General features: G+C 32.6%; 1 protein-coding gene across 1 annotated transcript; it reads left to right on the top strand.

Moving 5' to 3' along the window:
• Nucleotides 1–16447: 16447 nt before the first annotated feature.
• On the top strand, nucleotides 16448–21567 carry LOC307118550 (very long chain fatty acid elongase 7-like). The gene is made up of 8 exons (XM_079804202.1): nucleotides 16448–16507; nucleotides 16813–16902; nucleotides 16986–17176; nucleotides 17264–17344; nucleotides 17446–17502; nucleotides 17580–17685; nucleotides 20393–20529; nucleotides 20613–21567. Exons 2-8 carry the CDS (start codon nucleotides 16839–16841, stop codon nucleotides 20823–20825), a joined length of 849 nt encoding a protein of 282 aa, XP_079660328.1. The 5' UTR covers nucleotides 16448–16507; nucleotides 16813–16838; the 3' UTR covers nucleotides 20826–21567.
• Nucleotides 21568–21631: the final 64 nt, after the last annotated feature.

Raw genomic sequence — 21631 nt, 5'->3', positions numbered from 1 at the left:
GTAACATTCTAAAACATTCTAAAACCTTGTAACATTCTAACACATTCTAAAACCTTGTAACATTCTAAAACATTCTAAAACATTGTAACATTCTAAAACCTTGTAACATTCTAAAACATTGTAACATTCTAAAACCTTGTAACATTCTAAAACCTTGTAACATTCTAAAACATTCTAAAACCTTGTAACATTCTAAAACATTCTAAAACCTTGTAACATTCTAAAACATTCTAAAACATTGTAACATTCTAAAACCTTGTAACATTCTAAAACATTCTAAAACCTTGTAACATTCTAAAACCTTGTAACATTCTAAAACATTGTAACATTCTAAAACATTCTAAAACATTGTAACATTCTAAAACCTTGTAACATTCTAAAACATTGTAACATTCTAAAACCTTCTAAAACATTGTAACATTCTAAAACCTTCTAAAACCTTGTAACATTCTAAAACATTCTAAAACCTTGTAACATTCTAAAACCTTGTAACATTCTAAAACCTTGTAACATGCTAAAACCTTGTAACATTCTAAAACATTCTAAAACCTTGTAACATTCTAAAACATTCCAAAACCTTGTAACATTCTAAAACATTCTAAAACATTGTAACATTCTAAAACCTTGTAACATTCTAAAACATTGTAACATTCTAAAACCTTGTAACATTCTAAAACCTTGTAACATTCTAAAACCTTGTAACATTCTAAAACCTTGTAACATTCTAAAACATTCTAAAACCTTGTAACATTCTAAAACATTCTAAAACCTTGTAACATTCTAAAACATTCTAAAACATTGTAACATTCTAAAACATTCTAAAACCTTGTAACATTCTAAAACCTTGTAACATTCTAAAACATTGTAACATTCTAAAACATTCTAAAACATTGTAACATTCTAAAACATTCTAAAACATTGTAACATTCTAAAACCTTGTAACATTCTAAAACATTGTAACATTCTAAAACCTTCTAAAACATTGTAACATTCTAAAACCTTCTAAAACCTTGTAACATTCTAAAACATTCTAAAACCTTGTAACATTCTAAAACCTTGTAACATTCTAAAACATTCTAAAACCTTGTTACATTCTAAAACATTCTAAAACATTGTAACATTCTAAAACATTCTAAAACATTCTAAAACCTTGTAACATTCTAAAACATTCTAAAACCTTGTTACATTCTAAAACATTCTAAAACATTGTAACATTCTAAAACATTCTAAAACCTTGTAACATTCTAAAACCTTGTAACATTCTAAAACATTCTAAAACCTTGTAACATTCTAAAACATTCTAAAACATTGTAAAACATTGTAACATTCTAAAACCTTGTAACATTCTAAAACATTCTAAAACCTTGTAACATTCTAAAACATTCTAAAACCTTGTAACATTCTAAAACATTCTAAAACCTTGTTACATTCTAAAACATTCTAAAACATTGTAACATTCTAAAACATTCTAAAACCTTGTAACATTCTAAAACCTTGTAACATTCTAAAACATTCTAAAACCTTGTAACATTCTAAAACATTCTAAAACATTGTAACATTCTAAAACCTTGTAACATTCTAAAACATTCTAAAACCTTGTAACATTCTAAAACCTTGTAACATTCTAAAACATTCTAAAACATTGTAACATTCTAAAACATTGTAACATTCTAAAACATTGTAACATTCTAAAACCTTGTAACATTCTAAAACCTTGTAACATTCTAAAACCTTGTAACATTCTAAAACCTTGTAACATTCTAAAACATTCTAAAACCTTGTTACATTCTAAAACATTCTAAAACATTGTAACATTCTAAAACATTCTAAAACATTGTAACATTCTAAAACCTTGTAACATTCTAAAACATTCTAAAACCTTGTTACATTCTAAAACATTCTAAAACCTTGTAACATTCTAAAACCTTGTAACATTCTAAAACATTCTAAAACCTTGTAACATTCTAAAACCTTGTAACATTCTAAAACATTCTAAAACCTTGTTACATTCTAAAACATTCTAAAACATTGTAACATTCTAAAACATTCTAAAACATTGTAACATTCTAAAACCTTATAACATTCTAAAACATTCTAAAACCTTGTTACATTCTAAAACATTGTAACATTCTAAAACATTCTAAAACCTTGTAACATTCTAAAACCTTGTAACATTCTAAAACATTCTAAAACCTTGTTACATTCTAAAACATTCTAAAACATTGTAACATTCTAAAACATTCTAAAACATTCTAAAACCTTGTAACATTCTAAAACATTCTAAAACCTTGTTACATTCTAAAACATTCTAAAACATTGTAACATTCTAAAACCTTGTAACATTCTAAAACCTTGTAACATTCTAAAACATTCTAAAACCTTGTAACATTCTAAAACATTCTAAAACATTGTAAAACATTGTAACATTCTAAAACCTTGTAACATTCTAAAACATTCTAAAACCTTGTAACATTCTAAAACATTCTAAAACCTTGTTACATTCTAAAACATTCTAAAACATTGTAACATTCTAAAACATTCTAAAACCTTGTAACATTCTAAAACCTTGTAACATTCTAAAACATTCTAAAACCTTGTAACATTCTAAAACATTCTAAAACATTGTAACATTCTAAAACCTTGTAACATTCTAAAACATTCTAAAACCTTGTAACATTCTAAAACATTCTAAAACATTGTAACATTCTAAAACATTGTAACATTCTAAAACATTGTAACATTCTAAAACCTTGTAACATTCTAAAACATTGTAACATTCTAAAACCTTGTAACATTCTAAAACATTGTAACATTCTAAAACATTGTAACATTCTAAAACATTCTAAAACCTTGTAACATTCTAAAACATTCTAAAACCTTGTTACATTCTAAAACATTGTAACATTCTAAAACATTCTAAAACATTCTAAAACCTTGTAACATTCTAAAACATTGTAACATTCTAAAACATTCTAAAACCTTGTAACATTCTAAAACATTCTAAAACCTTGTTACATTCTAAAACATTCTAAAACATTGTAACATTCTAAAACATTCTAAAACCTTGTAACATTCTAAAACCTTGTAACATTCTAAAACATTCTAAAACCTTGTAACATTCTAAAACATTCTAAAACCTTGTAACATTCTAAAACATTCTAAAACATTGTAACATTCTAAAACCTTGTAACATTCTAAAACATTCTAAAACCTTGTAACATTCTAAAACCTTGTAACATTCTAAAACCTTGTAACATTCTAAAACATTCTAACATTCTTAAACATTCTAAAACATTGTAACATTCTAAAACCTTGTAACATTCTAAAACCTTGTAACATTCTAAAACATTCTAAAACCTTGTAACATTCTAAAACATTCTAAAACCTTGTAACATTCTAAAACATTCTAAAACATTGTAACATTCTAAAACCTTGTAACATTCTAAAACATTCTAAAACCTTGTAACATTCTAAAACCTTGTAACATTCTAAAACATTCTAAAACCTTGTAACATTCTAAAACATTGTAACATTCTAAAACATTGTAACATTCTAAAACCTTGTAACATTCTAAAACATTGTAACATTCTAAAACCTTGTAACATTCTAAAACATTGTAACATTCTAAAACATTGTAACATTCTAAAACATTCTAAAACCTTGTAACATTCTAAAACATTCTAAAACCTTGTTACATTCTAAAACATTGTAACATTCTAAAACATTCTAAAACATTCTAAAACCTTGTAACATTCTAAAACATTGTAACATTCTAAAACATTCTAAAACCTTGTAACATTCTAAAACATTCTAAAACATTGTAACATTCTAAAACATTCTAAAACCTTGTAACATTCTAAAACCTTGTAACATTCTAAAACCTTGTAACATTCTAAAACATTCTAAAACCTTGTAACATTCTAAAACATTCTAAAACCTTGTAACATTCTAAAACATTCTAAAACATTGTAACATTCTAAAACCTTGTAACATTCTAAAACATTCTAAAACCTTGTAACATTCTAAAACCTTGTAACATTCTAAAACCTTGTAACATTCTAAAACCTTGTAACATTCTAAAACATTCTAACATTCTTAAACATTCTAAAACATTGTAACATTCTAAAACATTCTAAAACATTGTAACATTCTAAAACCTTGTAACATTCTAAAACATTGTAACATTCTAAAACCTTGTAACATTCTAAAACCTTGTAACATTCTAAAACATTCTAAAACCTTGTAACATTCTAAAACATTCTAAAACCTTGTAACATTCTAAAACATTCTAAAACATTGTAACATTCTAAAACCTTGTAACATTCTAAAACATTGTAACATTCTAAAACCTTGTAACATTCTAAAACCTTATAACATTCTAAAACATTCTAAAACCTTGTAACATTCTAAAACATTCTAAAACCTTGTAACATTCTAAAACATTCTAAAACATTGTAACATTCTAAAACCTTGTAACATTCTAAAACATTCTAAAACCTTGTAACATTCTAAAACATTGTAACATTCTAAAACATTCTAAAACATTGTAACATTCTAAAACATTGTAACATTCTAAAACATTCTAAAACCTTGTAACATTCTAAAACATTGTAACATTCTAAAACATTCTAAAACCTTGTAACATTCTAAAACATTGTAACATTCTAAAACCTTGTAACATTCTAAAACCTTGTAACATTCTAAAACATTCTAAAACCTTGTAACATTCTAAAACATTCTAAAACCTTGTAACATTCTAAAACATTCTAAAACCTTGTAACATTCTAAAACATTCTAAAACATTGTAACATTCTAAAACCTTGTAACATTCTAAAACATTCTAAAACCTTGTAACATTCTAAAACCTTGTAACATTCTAAAACATTCTAAAACATTGTAACATTCTAAAACATTCTAAAACATTGTAACATTCTAAAACCTTGTAACATTCTAAAACATTGTAACATTCTAAAACATTGTAACATTCTAAAACATTCTAAAACCTTGTAACATTCTAAAACATTCTAAAACCTTGTTACATTCTAAAACATTGTAACATTCTAAAACATTCTAAAACATTCTAAAACCTTGTAACATTCTAAAACATTGTAACATTCTAAAACCTTCTAAAACATTGTAACATTCTAAAACCTTCTAAAACATTGTAACATTCTAAAACCTTCTAAAACCTTGTAACATTCTAAAACCTTCTAAAACCTTGTAACATTCTAAAACCTTGTAACATTCTAAAACCTTGTAACATTCTAAAACCTTGTAACATTCTAAAACCTTGTAACATTCTAAAACATTCTAACATTCTTAAACATTCTAAAACATTGTAACATTCTAAAACATTCTAAAACATTGTAACATTCTAAAACCTTGTAACATTCTAAAACATTGTAACATTCTAAAACCTTGTAACATTCTAAAACCTTGTAACATTCTAAAACATTCTAAAACCTTGTAACATTCTAAAACATTCTAAAACCTTGTAACATTCTAAAACATTCTAAAACCTTGTAACATTCTAAAACCTTGTAACATTCTAAAACATTGTAACATTCTAAAACCTTGTAACATTCTAAAACCTTGTAACATTCTAAAACCTTGTAACATTCTAAAACATTCTAAAACATTGTAACATTCTAAAACCTTGTAACATTCTAAAACATTGTAACATTCTAAAACCTTGTAACATTCTAAAACCTTGTAACATTCTAAAACCTTGTAACATTCTAAAACATTCTAAAACCTTGTAACATTCTAAAACATTCTAAAACCTTGTAACATTCTAAAACCTTGTAACATTCTAAAACATTCTAAAACCTTGTAACATTCTAAAACATTGTAACATTCTAAAACATTCTAAAACATTGTAACATTCTAAAACCTTGTAACATTCTAAAACATTGTAACATTCTAAAACATTGTAACATTCTAAAACATTGTAACATTCTAAAACCTTGTAACATTCTAAAACATTCTAAAACCTTGTTACATTCTAAAACATTGTAACATTCTAAAACATTCTAAAACATTCTAAAACCTTGTAACATTCTAAAACATTGTAACATTCTAAAACATTCTAAAACCTTGTAACATTCTAAAACATTCTAAAACCTTGTTACATTCTAAAACATTCTAAAACATTGTAACATTCTAAAACATTCTAAAACCTTGTAACATTCTAAAACATTCTAAAACCTTGTAACATTCTAAAACATTGTAACATTCTAAAACCTTGTAACATTCTAAAACATTCTAAAACCTTGTAACATTCTAAAACATTCTAAAACCTTGTAACATTCTAAAACATTCTAAAACATTGTAACATTCTAAAACATTCTAAAACCTTGTAACATTCTAAAACATTCTAAAACATTGTAACATTCTAAAACATTGTAACATTCTAAAAACTTGTAACATTCTAAAACATTCTAAAACCTTGTAACATTCTAAAACCTTGTAACATTCTAAAACATTCTAAAACATTGTAACATTCTAAAACCTTGTAACATTCTAAAACATTCTAAAACCTAGTAATATTCTAAAACATTCTAAAACCTTGTAACATTCTAAAACATTCTAAAACCTTGTAACATTCTAAAACATTCTAAAACATTGTAACATTCTAAAACATTCTAAAACCTTGTAACATTCTAAAACCTTCTAAAACATTGTAACATTCTAAAACCTTGTAACATTCTAAAACATTCTAAAACCTTGTAACATTCTAAAACATTCTAAAACCTTGTAACATTCTAAAACATTGTAACATTCTAAAACATTCTAAAACCTTGTAACATTCTAAAACCTTCTAAAACATTGTAACATTCTAAAACATTGTAACATTCTAAAACATTCTAAAACCTTGTAACATTCTAAAACATTCTAAAACCTTGTAACATTCTAAAACATTCTAAAACCTTGTAACATTCTAAAACCTTGTAACATTCTAAAACATTCTAAAACATTGTAACATTCTAAAACCTTGTAACATTCTAAAACATTCTAAAACCTTGTAACATTGTAAAACATTCTAAAACATTGTAACATTCTAAAACATTCTAAAACCTTGTAACATTCTAAAACCTTCTAAAACATTGTAACATTCTAAAACCTTGTAACATTCTAAAACATTCTAAAACCTTGTAACATTCTAAAACATTCTAAAACCTTGTAACATTCTAAAACATTGTAACATTCTAAAACCTTGTAACATTCTAAAACATTCTAAAACCTTGTAACATTCTAAAACATTGTAACATTCTAAAACATTCTAAAACCTTGTAACATTCTAAAACCTTCTAAAACATTGTAACATTGTAAAACATTGTAACATTCTAAAACATTCTAAAACATTGTAACATTCTAAAACATTCTAAAACCTTGTAACATTCTAAAACATTCTAAAACCTTGTAACATTCTAAAACATTCTAAAACCTTGTAACATTCTAAAACCTTGTAACATTCTAAAACATTCTAAAACATTGTAACATTCTAAAACCTTGTAACATTCTAAAACATTCTAAAACCTTGTAACATTCTAAAACATTCTAAAACCTTGTAACATTCTAAAACATTCTAAAACCTTGTAACATTCTAAAACATTCTAAAACATTGTAACATTCTAAAACCTTGTAACATTCTAAAACATTCTAAAACCTTGTAACATTCTAAAACATTGTAACATTCTAAAACATTCTAACATTCTAAAACCTTGTAACATTCTAAAACATTCTAAAACCTTGTAACATTCTAAAACATTGTAACATTCTAAAACATTGTAACATTCTAAAACATTGTAACATTCTAAAACATTGTAACATTCTAAAACATTCTAACATTGTAAAACATTGTAACATTCTAAAACAAAACGTAACATTCTAAAACATTCTAACATTCTAATATTCTGAAACAACATTCTAATATTCTAAAACATTGTAACATTCTAATACTCTAAAACATTCTAACATTCTAACGTTCTAAAACATTCTAACATTCTAATATTCTAAAACATTGTAACATTCTACAATATTCGGATGCAATAATTTCTACATTAAGATGGCATTCTAAGCGTGCCTGTCAATCAACATTAGAGCGCCGCCCTCCGGCTGAGGCTGAAAGGACATCAGAATTCTTAGATCGTATTTATCAGACCGCTACCATTTTGTCTGTCTAAATGAGGAAAAATCAAAGATAACATCAGTAGACTATGGGGTGCCGCAAGGATCCGTGCTAGGCCCTCTGCTATTCTCAATATATATGCTGCCACTTGGTAATATTATAAGAAAACATGGAATTAATTTCCACTGTTATGCTGATGACACTCAATTATATATTTCATCACGACCAGATGAAAACGCTAAATTATCTAAACTGACAGCGTGTGTTGAAGATATTAAATACTGGATGACGTGTAATTTTCTGCAATTAAATTCAGATAAAACGGAGGTATTACTTATTGGTCCAAAAAACTTCCCACAAAACCTCTCACAATACAACTTTAACTTGGAAGGATGTCCTGTCACTTTATCGACTACAGTAAAAGACCTGGGTGTTATATTAGACCGCAACTTGTCTTTCGAAAATAATATTTCATATGTTACAAGAACAGCATTTTTCCACCTTAGAAACATTGCTAAGCTACATAACATGCTATCTATTTCTGATGAAGAAAAGTTAGTTCATGCATTCATGACCTCGAGACTAGATTACTGTAATGCTTTATTAGCTGGTTGTCCTGCATGTTCAATAAACAAACTACAGTTAGTCCAAAACACAGCTGCTAGAGTTCTTACAAGGTCAAGAAAATATGATCATATAACACCAATTTTATCATCTCTACACTGATTACCTATTAAGTTCCGTATCATTTACAAAGTATTGCTACTGACCTATAAAGCCCTAAATGGTTTAGCTCCAGTGTATTTAACGGATCTTCTATCGCCCTACAATCCATCGCGCTCTTTAAGATCACTAAACTCGAGGCTTCTGGTCATTCCTAGGATATCTAAGTCCACTAAAGGAGGGAGGGCATTTTCACATTTAGCTCCTAAACTCTGGAATAGTCTTCCTGATATTGTTCGAGGTTCAGACTTGCTGTCCCAGTTTAAAACTAGATTAAAGACGCATCTCTTTAGCCAAGCATTCACATTATAATTACCTTTTATACTACAGTTAAATTGGATCAAAAGCATTAATATTCTGAACAGCAGCTATGCTAATTATTTCCCATCTGCTTTTCTGTTGTTATCTCGGGACACTAGTCCCAAGGTAAATAGTTTGTCAGCTCCAGTTTGTATCCAGCCTCTGATGGAGACTTCAGATGCCCCAACACCTGTGATGAGACGACTCAACGCCAGCGTTGTTATGGCCTAAATTAATACATGATTGGTTAACTTATTCTAACATTTTTCTTTAACATTCTCTTTCAAACATTTTTCAATGTACATTTATGAAATGCACTTTCTGTAAAGCTGCTTTGAAACAATGTGTAATGTGAAAAGCGCTATACAAATAAATTTGAATTGAATTGAATTTTGCCTAAAGTGTGTCTGCATGTGTTCAGCGATTAGATTATATATAAAAGGGTAAAAAAATGTATTATAAACTAGTCAAGTCAAGTCAAGTCAACTTTATTTATATAGCGCTTTTAACAATGTAGATTGTTTCAAAGCAGCTTTACAGTGTTAAACAGGAAAATAATGCAGCATAATTTTATTCAGCTGTATAGCCATTCTGGAAAAATTTCAAGTACTTCAACTAGCGCTAAAAGACAGTGAACCTATGGCATTTGAGGTATTATTAACCACAATTTCAGTGAAGATGCTCAGTTTTCAGGTCAACGGCTGTTGTTACTCAAAAACACCATTAAAATGTTGTTCTGTTTGTTGTTTCACACAAAATACTTTGAGATACCGTTGTGAATTTCAGCAATTTCATGAATTTTTAATCTCAGCCTCAGTTATGTGACTGATATGAGTGCAAACAATAATATTACATTTTTCCCTTTATGTAAAGGTAATATTTATTACAATAAGAGCAGCACCATCCAAACATACAGAATGGCTTTTATAATCTCATCAGATACTATATTATTGTGTTTAACAAGATGTGCATCGTGTTCAGGAACAGGCCAATGCTCTTTAACTCTACCGGATTAACCTGTTTTATCTGTAACATACTTCACATTTTTATGATGTCACAATCACCTTTGTTTATTTTCAAGCGTTAATACACGTTATATAATGCATTTTTTGTGCAAAACCTTCAGTAAAGTACTTTACCACACATCAACATCTGAAAGCTGCACAGCAATACAGTATTTTTTGTTGTTTTTATTTTACCATATACAAGATGATACAAGTGGATCATAAGATCATAAAACAGTCACATTACATTAAAAAAAATATATAACAATCATAACCTCTATCTGCATTGGAACACAGTGGATTTAGTCCAGACATTATATACAGACAGTTTATGAGCTCTAGCCTTTAGAATCTGGAACCCCCACTAATAAGACTAGAAGAAATAGAAATGGCATGGAAATTATTAAATATAAAGTAATAAAATAAAAAACAAAATAAAGAAAAACTACATGCCTATAGACTAAACACATAGAGCCCCATTTTATCGATCTGAGCTCATGGTCTGAAGCTCAGGTGCAGGTGCTCTTATAGGGCGTGTCCGAATCCACTTTTGCTAGTTTAACGATGGGAAAAACAGTCAGCGCGCTGGTGCCAGGCACATGGTCCAAAAGGGTTTTCCTTAGTTTCTTAATGAGTCATGGGTGTGTTTTGGTCATAACATGCAATCAACCAATCGGAGTCTCATCTCCCTTTCCCTTTAAAAGCTAGTTGCGCTCGCACCATTGCAGTTTCGCTGTTTACATGCAAGCGGAAAGACTGAACGCTTCACCAGAGAGGAATCCTTTTATTTTTATAATTATTTAAACGTGTGTGTGTGCTGCACGTCCCTGTGTGTGTAATAAGCAGAGTGTATGCGTGTTGTGCACCACCTATAGGCGCATATTACTAAAACACCCTTTAAATAACACAAAAAAAATACTGCGCTGTATTGACTTTAGAGCAGGTGTGTGTTGGTCAATGGTCAGTCGTTTTCAGTTCCTCATAATAGCGATGCTTCAACAATACTCCTGAACACACCAGGGGTCCGTTCTTCGTACCTCGCTTAATAAATCTGAGATGATTTGACAGATCCCAGATCTTTTAATCGTGATAACTGATCTCTGGCTTATTTGGTTCTTCAAACGAATTTGCGGATTGGATTAAGTTATCTGAGATTACTCCACGTTCTTGTGTTCCCTGAAGAGGGCAGATGCATCAACACTCGAAACCACGATCAGTAAAGCAGCGATTGGCTGGCGTCAAGACAACGTAATGACATCATATAATTAAAAAAGCCACCTGGCAAAAAACTTGACAAATTCAAAAACTAAAAAAAAATTCCCAATTATTTATATTCACGATTTTATACAGTATTTGTAAACCTTTTACAGTTTTATTTCAATGTTGTAATTCAATTTTTAATTCATTTTGAAGCTGATTTGTAACGTGACAGTATGGGTCAAGATCAAATTATCGGCATCTCTTGCGCTGCATCAAGACATCCCATAATATCCGTCATCACTTAAATTAATGCACGGCTCAGAGTAACTGTACAACGCGTGTAATTATTCCATCACAAATAAATCAAGTGGCTGTGTCTATAGTATTATACACAACATTATATCAAATACATTTTTATATTATTATTATTTAAAATTATTTTTATTGCCCCTGGTTCAGTAATGAACTCTTGTAATAAAGTAGCAGTGGCTGGGACAGATTTTAAGTATCACCTCAAGATGCAATCTAATCCTGTTTACATGAAATAAGCAGGTTTAAGCTTACGGAGCTGTTGCTATGACAGCAAGTCCAGGATGAGCGTCGAAGAACTAAACAATCCAAGATCACGCCAAATCGTCAACAATCAAATCCGGCTAACTGAGTAAGCGACATACGAAGAACAGACCCCTGGTGTTCAGACCAGACGCGGCAGTGCATTTGATATTTAAACAACGTGGAGCTGGACGTGAACATGAGAACTACGTCGAGCTGAAACTAGCAGAACACACTTGCGCGGTGCCTGGCGTCGCATTGCGCCGGGTGTATGATAGGCAGTGTTGGGGAAAGTTATTTTGAAAAGTAATGCATTACAATATTGTGTTACTCCCTTAAAAAGTAACTGAGTTACTTAGTTACTTTTTAAGAAAAGTATGCGTTACTTTTGCGTTACTTTTTCTCACCTGGGCTGGGCTTGTTTTTGTTTATAACAAAAAAAGTTATATTTTTGTGCAACGGTAAAGACCTCTTCATACCAAAATTGAAATAATAAATGCAAATTCACGCATGAACAGAAGAGGGCGCAGCTCTGCTGCCATTCTGGATAATGGTAGAATAGGATGCAGGTGAAAAAAGTTATACGAATAAAAACAACAAATCTAGAAATTTTCATCATCAAAGGTCAGCAGCAAGACATTGGTAAATTAAATATAAAAGGTAGATTATGCATAAAAATAGTTGTTTTATTTAACATTTAATTATTGGAGGTTTGTATAGTACTCTGATTTTGCATTTGACTGATTTTATTCATTTTGAGGAGTACAGAATCTTTATTGTGCAAGTGAGATAAATAAATGCTCACATTTAGTCAAGAACTACAATAACCATCATGTTCACACACAACGCCTCTGCACTTATTTATATACCGTTTTCAAAAGTTGGCTTTTTCAGGCCCCCAAAACGCTGTTGTCGTGTAAATAAACAGCTAAAACATTTTCAGTTTTTAGTTGAAAGCGATGTTATGTAAACGGCCCTTGAGACTAGAGTATGTGGTGATACATCTCCGTCCTGACAGAGCTCGACTAGCCGGTTTCACTGAGCAAAAGCACCAAACACGAAAGTTTCTGTAATAACTTCATTCAGATGAGTCCTTTACAATGGAATCCATCCACACCATCTCAGCATTTTTTGTGTCGCTGTCATTTCTAGAGTGAACAAACTTGACATGAGGAAAGAGAACCCACAACCGTTTTGGGATGTATCGGGTTCTTATGTTGAGCAATATATCGTTTTTGGAGATAAAATGTTCTTGAGGTCACATTTAAGATGGTTAGACGCTTCATATAGAACTTTAATGTAGTTTTTAATCATTTTTTCATTGTTATTAACATTTATGAATGATAAATGAGCTTGTAAACATATTTGATCACTAAAAGAATTTAAACATTAAAATATTATGCTGTTATTTAAGACATTTCTCCTTGTATGGAACCGTTTTGCACTCTCAGGAAAAAAGGTACAAGTGCTTTCACTGGGGCGGTACCACTTTTGTACTTAAAGGGTGCTTATGAATACCTGAAAGGTATATATTAGCACCTAAAGTGTAGATAAGAGCACCTAAAAGGAACAAAAGTGTACATTTTTGAAAAGGTACCGCCCCAGTGACCGCATTTGTACCTTTTTTCCTGAGAGTGTGGCATAAAGGGTTCTTTGAGGTTGAGTCAAGAACCCTAAAGAACCCCATTGAACATATTTAAAGGGATAGTTCACCTTAAAATGAAAATTAAGTCATTATTTTCTCACCCAGGTGTTGTTGTAATGCCATACACCCTTCTCGCTTTTAATAGCGACCAGCAAATATGCATCACAGAATGATGACCCGTGTCATATATTCCAAGTGTTCTGGTGTTATGAAATATGAAATTTAATGTATTATTTAATCAAAATCCTGAGGTTGGCCGTTGATCTTCTGTGCTCACGTCCAGAAAAACACACATTTAAAAAAAAATTTCTCCATAAAAGAGAGAAGGGTGTACGGCATTAGAACAACACCAGGGTGAGCAACTTATGATTTGTTTTTTATTTTAGGGTGAACTATCCCTTTAAGAAGGAGAGCCTTTGGCTGAGCCTTTATCACAATGGCTTATTTTTTTGTCTGGAAAAAAAAAACAGATCGGTCTGGTCTGAAATGTTTGTCATGGCTCAGGTATGTTCAGGGTTTGCTGATGTGTTGCTCAATGTTTAAAATCATGCTTATGTGTGCATTCTTAAAGATCTCAAACCAAATATGCATCCCTCAAAGGCTCATTAAAAGGATCTGCATTTGCATTTTGTTTCAAATTATTATTATTTTTATTCTTGCTGTGCACATACAGCATGCAACTAAATTTAAAGGGCCCGTGCAATGGACAACGGTGATTATTATACTAAACATGTGTTTACAAGAGTGTGTACTTAAGAAAAGACAGGCAATGTGTGAAATGCTGGGATCGATGGGCCTGCATTTTTCATTTCCTTTCTCTGGTTAACATACACCCTTCTTTTTCCACCCATAGCTTGGTTTTATTATTCACACCCAACTCTATGGCGGTTCTATTGTGCAGTAATGACTGTGAGAGACGCAGAACCCCTGATTGTCTTCACTGATGGGGCGACCCAGCCCTGAAACTGAAACCAGTCAATGGGCCTATAGGGTGAATCACACACAAACATACATTTCACTCTAAAATCAAAAGTTAAAATATTTCAATTAGATCATGGAAATAAAGCCTATTTCTCCAACTACATCCCTTAATTCACTCTAAAAAATGCTGGGTTGTGTCAAAAATGGATTAACTCAAAACTGTTGACCCAAACTTGGGTTTAAACAACCCAGCTTTATTTTTAGAGTGTACTATAATGTTTTGTAATCATCATATGGAATTACAAACATTATAATTTTAGCAGTCTTTTAAGCTAATTCTATAGGCTATCACAGTTATGTAATAAAAATGAGTCAAATTGGGGGGGAAATTTGGTCAAAAATGTACAAACCCAACCGTTGGTTTACATTTTTAAAGTAAATTTTTAATCCAACGGTTGAATTTGTCCATATTTGACCCAAACATGTGTTAAAACAGTATTTTTAGAGTTTACTGCAATGTTTGTAATCATCCTATTGAATTATACAGATATTATAATTATATTATATAACTTTTGAGCTAATTCTAGTAGGCTATCACATTTTTGTAATAAAAATGGGTACAATTGGGGCGTTGGTCAACGTGTATATAAAAAATACTGGGTTGTTTTATCCCATGTTTGGGTCAAATATGGACAAACCCAGCCAAATTTAAAAAAATTTACACAACGTTTGGGTTTGTCCATATTTGACCCAAACTTGGGATAAAACAACCCAGCTTTATTTTTAGAGTGAACTGCAATGTTTTGTAATCATCATTTTAAATTATACAGATGTTATAATTTTCGTATTATTAGTATAATTCGGTCTTTTAAGCGAATTCTTGTAGGCTATCACATTTTGTAATAAAAATGGGTACAATTGGGGCACGATGTTACAAAAGGTCAAATTTAGAAAAACTATTTGAGTCCAATATGGAGAAACCCAACTGTTGGTTTACATTTTTAAAGTAAATGTTTAACCCAACGGTTGAATTTGTCCATATTTGACCCAAACATGTGTTAAAACAGTATTTTTAGAGTTTACTGCAATGTTTTGTAATCATACTATTAAATTATACAGATATTATAATTTTAGTATATAACTTTTAAGCTAATTCTAGTATGCTATCACATTTTTTTGATAAAAATGGGTACAATTGGAGCGTTGTCACAAAAGGTCAACGTGTATTTAAAAAATACTGGATTGTTATCCCATGTTTGGGTCAAATACAGACAAACCCAACCGTTGGGTTACATTTTTCAATTACATTTTTTACACGTTTGTCCACTTGGGATAAAACAACCCAGCTTTTTTTAGTGTACCGCAATGTTTTGTAATCATCCTATTTAATTATACAGACATTATAATTTTAGCAGGCCTATTCTGTTTTTTTTTACCTAATTATAGTCGGCTATCACATTTTTGTTATAAAAAAAAAGGGGCATGTTGTCACAAAAAGTAAACATGTATCTTTTTACACAACAGTAGCTGTGTTTAAACCTTTTTTGTAGACTTTAAGGTATGTGTCTAGACAGAAATTGAGTTTGAAGGATAAACCAACCGTGAGAAATACTATAAGTGTGACTACTAGCCCCGTTTTCTGTTGTTTCTGATGTGGAAAATACTTTTTTTTTCGTATATTCACCTTGAAAACATCTTAAGTCCGTATATTTGCACATCTTCCACCATTTCCACGGCGTTTTGAAGCTTTTTTCTGCGGGCAAAATAATGACACACACCTGCTGTTGACATTCGTACCGCGTTCCGCTCATATTTTCATGCTGGCCGCCATGGAAACGCCAATGAGCGGCCGCCCCAAAGTTTCGACCTGCATTCCGGAAGTTTCATGGGGCGGAATCTCCATATATGAATAATTATGGGCGGGGCCAGGGCTACAGGTTGTATAAGTACTGCAGGTTTATAGAAAGCCATGCAATTGATACACCAGGAGGAGGGAGCGCGTGGAAGGAGCACAACATCGGGTTTTGAAAGGTTTGCGTTTCTGTCCTAGGACTCTTATTTAGTAGGTTTCATAGACGAAATATTTCCTGTTGGAGTAAACAAGGTGCTTTGAAAATACTGCCCTTTTATAAAGTTTTCAAGCTATTTAAATAGTTGAAATGCTAAAATAACTTGAATCTACTGAGGTTTCACGTCCTTCCAGTTGTGTTTGGGTGTGGGTTTGTCTTTGGGAGTGGCATGAGAGACTTGGGAAATCCCTCTTTATACATTTTAAAGGTTTATCTTGCTTAACAGACTCTATAATTTTAATAACTTGATCTCCTTATTGTCTCTAGACGAGAAGCCTAAAGACTCCTTAGACATGGCTTTCAACACACTGACCTCTCGGGCCGTTCTTCTGTATGATGAGTGGCTTAAGGAAGCAGGTGAGTTTGCATCTTCATCCTCATCATGCATTGACTGTTGAGTTTTCTGGCTGGGAAAATGACGTGTTTTGCATCTTTTGCAGATCCACGGACTGGTAACTGGCTGCTCATGGCCTCCCCGTTCCCTCAGACCTTCATCATCGTAGCCTACATCTACTTTGTGACATCCCTGGGTCCTCGGCTGATGGAGAACCGCAAGCCCTTTGACCTCAAGCGTCTCATGATCGTCTATAACCTCAGCATTGTGGCGTTTTCCCTCTACATGATTTATGAGGTTCGTGATCGGTCTCTGTTGCATCATGCAAGGATTTTCTTTCTTTTGTCCATGTGTTTATCAGCGTCTCTTCCCACCTCTTTGCAGTTTCTCATGTCTGGTTGGGCGAACGGATACACCTATAGGTGTGACCTCGTGGATTATTCCAGTTCTCCTCAGGCTCTCAGGGTAAGTGAATGCATCACATTCCTGCAATTGTGCACTTGTTATCATCTGATGACGCGTGCAACAATTAGTCATTTCCTTTACCGTCTTGTTTCCTCCTTTAGATGGCATGGACCTGCTGGTTGTACTACTTCTCCAAGTTCATTGAGATGCTTGATACTGTAAGTGCATTTCTTTTGCATTCAAAATCTTTTACGAAAGACTGTGGCTAAACCCCTTTTGTTCCTTGTCTTTGTAGATTTTCTTTGTCTTGAGGAAAAAGAACAGCCAAGTTACTTTCCTTCACGTCTACCATCACTCAATCATGCCCTTTACATGGTGGTTTGGGGTCCGATTTGCCGCAGGTAAAGCATTATACGATTGACACTTAAAGGGACAGTCACCTGAAAATGAAAATTTGTAATTTTACCAAACCATAATGATGCAAAAACCTTTTTAGTGAGGTCTGTCCCTCCATTGAAAGGCAAGGTCACTTGGATTCAGAACGGTTGTGAAATGCATTTTATATGAATTGAGAGGTATAAGTCTTGTGAAGGGATATGATCGCTTTATATGAAGAACCGCTTTTAAACATGTGGATTCATTGTAAAAATGAATCCACATTTTTGGGATTTAAATTTTGGTAATCTGGACTGAAACCGTTCAGGTTTCATTAAACCGGGTTCGTAAAAGGTGCTTGAATTTGAGTTTTTGAAATTAAAGGTGCAATATGTAAGATTTTTGGATTAAAATATCAACAATGTTATATATTTAGTTGACTTGTGTACTTGCACTATCCCCAATGTTTCGAAGAATGTTTAAATCTAGAAAAATGCATTATTAATTTTAACCAGGACATGAACCGTGCCCGTGTGTCACTTATCAATGACATAATACACGCATTACCCTTGGTTTCCAGTTTTATTTCGTAGAAACCATGGAAATGCATTAGAGCGCTTTTAGTGTTATGTTTTGTTTTTTTGACGGGTGAGCAACTGTTTGGATCATTGATGGACCGAAACTAATCATTGTTCTCCAGCTCAACACATTTAGTCTTGTCTAATCTGATGTTCTTGATTTACTGCGAGTCCATGCTTCATGTTGACATGCGCATAAGCGGAAACACTCATCTGCGGCATAATCACTCTGTGAAATCAAGGCGTCCTCAAGCCACGCCTTTATTTTGAAATAAGCTGCGGCGAAAAATTACATATTGTGGCTTTAAGTCGTGGAACACCTGTAAACAGCAATATTTATGAAAAGTGCTTGACGACTTGAAAGGCGACGTATGTGAAATGGGTATTTAATTTCCTTGATAAAACAATCTTTTCATGCTAATTTAATGCTGCAGCCTGTCTAGAAAGATATATTGTTTGATAAGTGGGATCTGATTGTAGCCCTTGAAAACAAAAAAGTGCTAGAATGTCCTGGAACTTAATTTTACAGTATCTGTACGAACCGTTCACTCAAATTAAAGGCACAATGTTTTTTTGTTTTGGCGTTAGAGGTCGCTTATTCAAAACAAAGGCGTGTCTTTCTTGATGCCTTGATTTCGCAGAGCTTTTATTCGGTCACATACAAGCGCTTCTGCTCGTGTGTGGGGGGAGACCAGCGCTGTTTTATCATATTACACACATGAAAGTTGTTATAATGCTACTCTGTTCACTCGGCGCTACTGAGACACTTGTTCACACTGCAGTGAGTGAGATCATATTAGGCGGTAAGACATGGTACTCACGGTAAATCAACAACACCAGATTTAAACAAGAAGACTTTGTTGATCTGGAGAACAATGATTAGTTTCTGTCCATCAATGATCCAAACAGTTGCTCACCTGTCTAATAAAACGCATCAGATATTAAAGCGTATTTGGTTTCGACAACACAAAACCGGAGGAAAACGCAAGTATTGTCACTGATCGGTGACGCACAAATGCAAAATTGCTTATTTGTCTGTATTTAAACATTTGGGATAATGCAAGTAAAGAAGTCCACAAAATGTTTAACGCCGTTCTAGTGATTTTATTTATTTTTTTTGGGGATATTTTAATCCCAAAACCTTACATATTGTAGCCTGGCTCCGCCCTCCTACGTACTTTCGCTCCATTTTCATTTTCCTTCCACACTCAGTCTGGAATTGCGGTACACTTTAAAAAATGCTGGGTTAAAAATAACCCAAGTTGGGTTGAAAATGGACTAAGCCAGCAATTGGGTTGTTTTAAGCAAACATTTTACCCAACCGCTGGGTTAAAACAACCCAATTGCTGGCTTAGTCCATTTTCAACCAACTTGGGTTATTTTTTTACCCAGCACTTTTGTTTTTGTATATTCTCTGGTTTTCTCCGAACAAATTTTAACCGGTCCAATCAGTGAACCGAGGGAGTGGCTGAGAACGTGCTCTAGTTTGAGATGACATTCGTCACGACCAAACGTTAGCAATTGGTTACACTCTAAAAAATTGCTGGGTTAAAAACAACCCAAGTTGGGTTGAAAATGGACTAACCTTAATTATTTTTTTTTGTTTTTTTACCCAGTGAATGGGTCGCTTTAACCCAGCGGTTGGGTTAAATGTTTGCTTAAAACAACCCAATTGCTGGGTTAGTCCATTTTCAACCCAACTTGGGTTGTTTTTAACCCAGCATTTTTAAGAGTGTAGTCCCTTTGATTTACCCAAAAGTCTGGGATTGCGGTACACTCTAAAAAATGCTGGGTTGAAAATGGACAAACCCAGCAATTGGGTTGTTTTAAGCAAACATTTAACCCAACCGCTGGGTTAAAACCACCCAATTGCTGGGTTTGTCCATTTTTCAACCCAACTTTGTTTATTTTTAACCCAGCAATTTTTAGTGTTTATTTACAAGTCTGGTAGGACCAGGCTATACATATTGTGCCTTTTTTTTTAATATTACCCCCCTCCCCCAAATAATGAATGCCCATATGTACGTTTGTGTGACTTGTCATGTGTAAGATTAGTCTTCTGAAGGCAAACCGCATTGCCAGCTGTGCTTAATTTTAGCTTTTATGACGTTTATTGAACACTGTTCAGTGCTAATTGTATATTTGTCTTTCTCAGGTGGTCTGGGAACTTTCCATGCCCTGCTGAACTGCATCGTCCATGTGGTCATGTACTCCTACTACGCTCTTTCTGCCATGGGACCCGCCTACCAGAAGTACCTCTGGTGGAAAAAGTACATGACCACCATCCAGCTGGTAAGTTCCCCCTTCACGAGCTCCTCATCTACCCATCCTCAGTGTCTCTTGACGTCTCTAAACCGGTTGACCTTTCCGTTCAGGTTCAGTTTGTGCTGATCACGGCTCACATCGGCCAGTTCTTCTTCATGAAGGACTGTCCCTACCAGTTCCCCGTCTTCCTCTACGTCATCGGCCTGTATGGGCTGATCTTCCTGATCCTGTTCCTCCACTTCTACTATCACGCCTACACCAAGGGCAAGCGGCTGCCCAAAGTACTGCAGAACGGAAACTACCTTCTCAAGAAATCTGAGTGATCTTTCCCTTTGGCCAGCTAAAAGTGAGGCTCCTAACCTGTTAAGTGGGAATATTCCTCTTTATTTCATGCGTTCATGTTCCACTCCCCTGTTTTATGTTAAAACTAATGTGGAATACAGCCACCTTATCACTGGATTGAAGACTTCCGAATTTGCACACTGGTGTTTTTTATTTTTTATACTAGCGATTCTGTCCTCATTTATTGTCGTCTTCACTTAAGGTTTTGAAATGAGTATGGGGTGAGAAGTACAGTATTTATGTCCTCCAATTTACCTGTAAATATCGAAATTCTCAGCTTTGGAATATGATTGAACTGCTGGCCAAATATGAAGAGGTTATGAGAGCAAAGGTGATTTGACGTTTGTTGCCGAAAGGGTCTTTTGAAGGTTGTTTTAGTTGTAAATGAATGAGCCCGATGTCCTTTGACCCCTTGAGGAACGCTTGACTGATTCGCCTGGCTGTGCTCGAACCTGGTTTCTGCAGAAGTGACATCATCTGAAGTGATTGTTTTGTTTATGCTGTGATTTTATTTATTCTTTATTTAATGTTGATGTTTTCTTAATGTGATCTTTTAAAAAAAAGAAATTGATCTTTAGGTATTACCCGTTATGCTTTTATATTCTACTGATCTGAAGAAATGGAAGACCAAAATGTTATCAAGATTGTTTTTGTCTTTTTAAATGTACAATTTTGTGAAAGATTGACTGTTTTATAGTGAAACAAAATAAATTATTTGTTACTATCTCTGTTTGCCTGTGCTTTTCATTACGTGTACGTTAAACCGCGCAGTTAAACTACACCTCCC

Source organism: Gobio gobio (assembly GCF_949357685.1).
Source record: "Gobio gobio genome assembly, chromosome: 22".
NCBI lineage: Eukaryota > Metazoa > Chordata > Actinopteri > Cypriniformes > Gobionidae > Gobio > Gobio gobio.
Note: the sequence above shows the minus strand (reverse complement) of the source record. Positions and strands in the feature narration are given on the sequence as shown.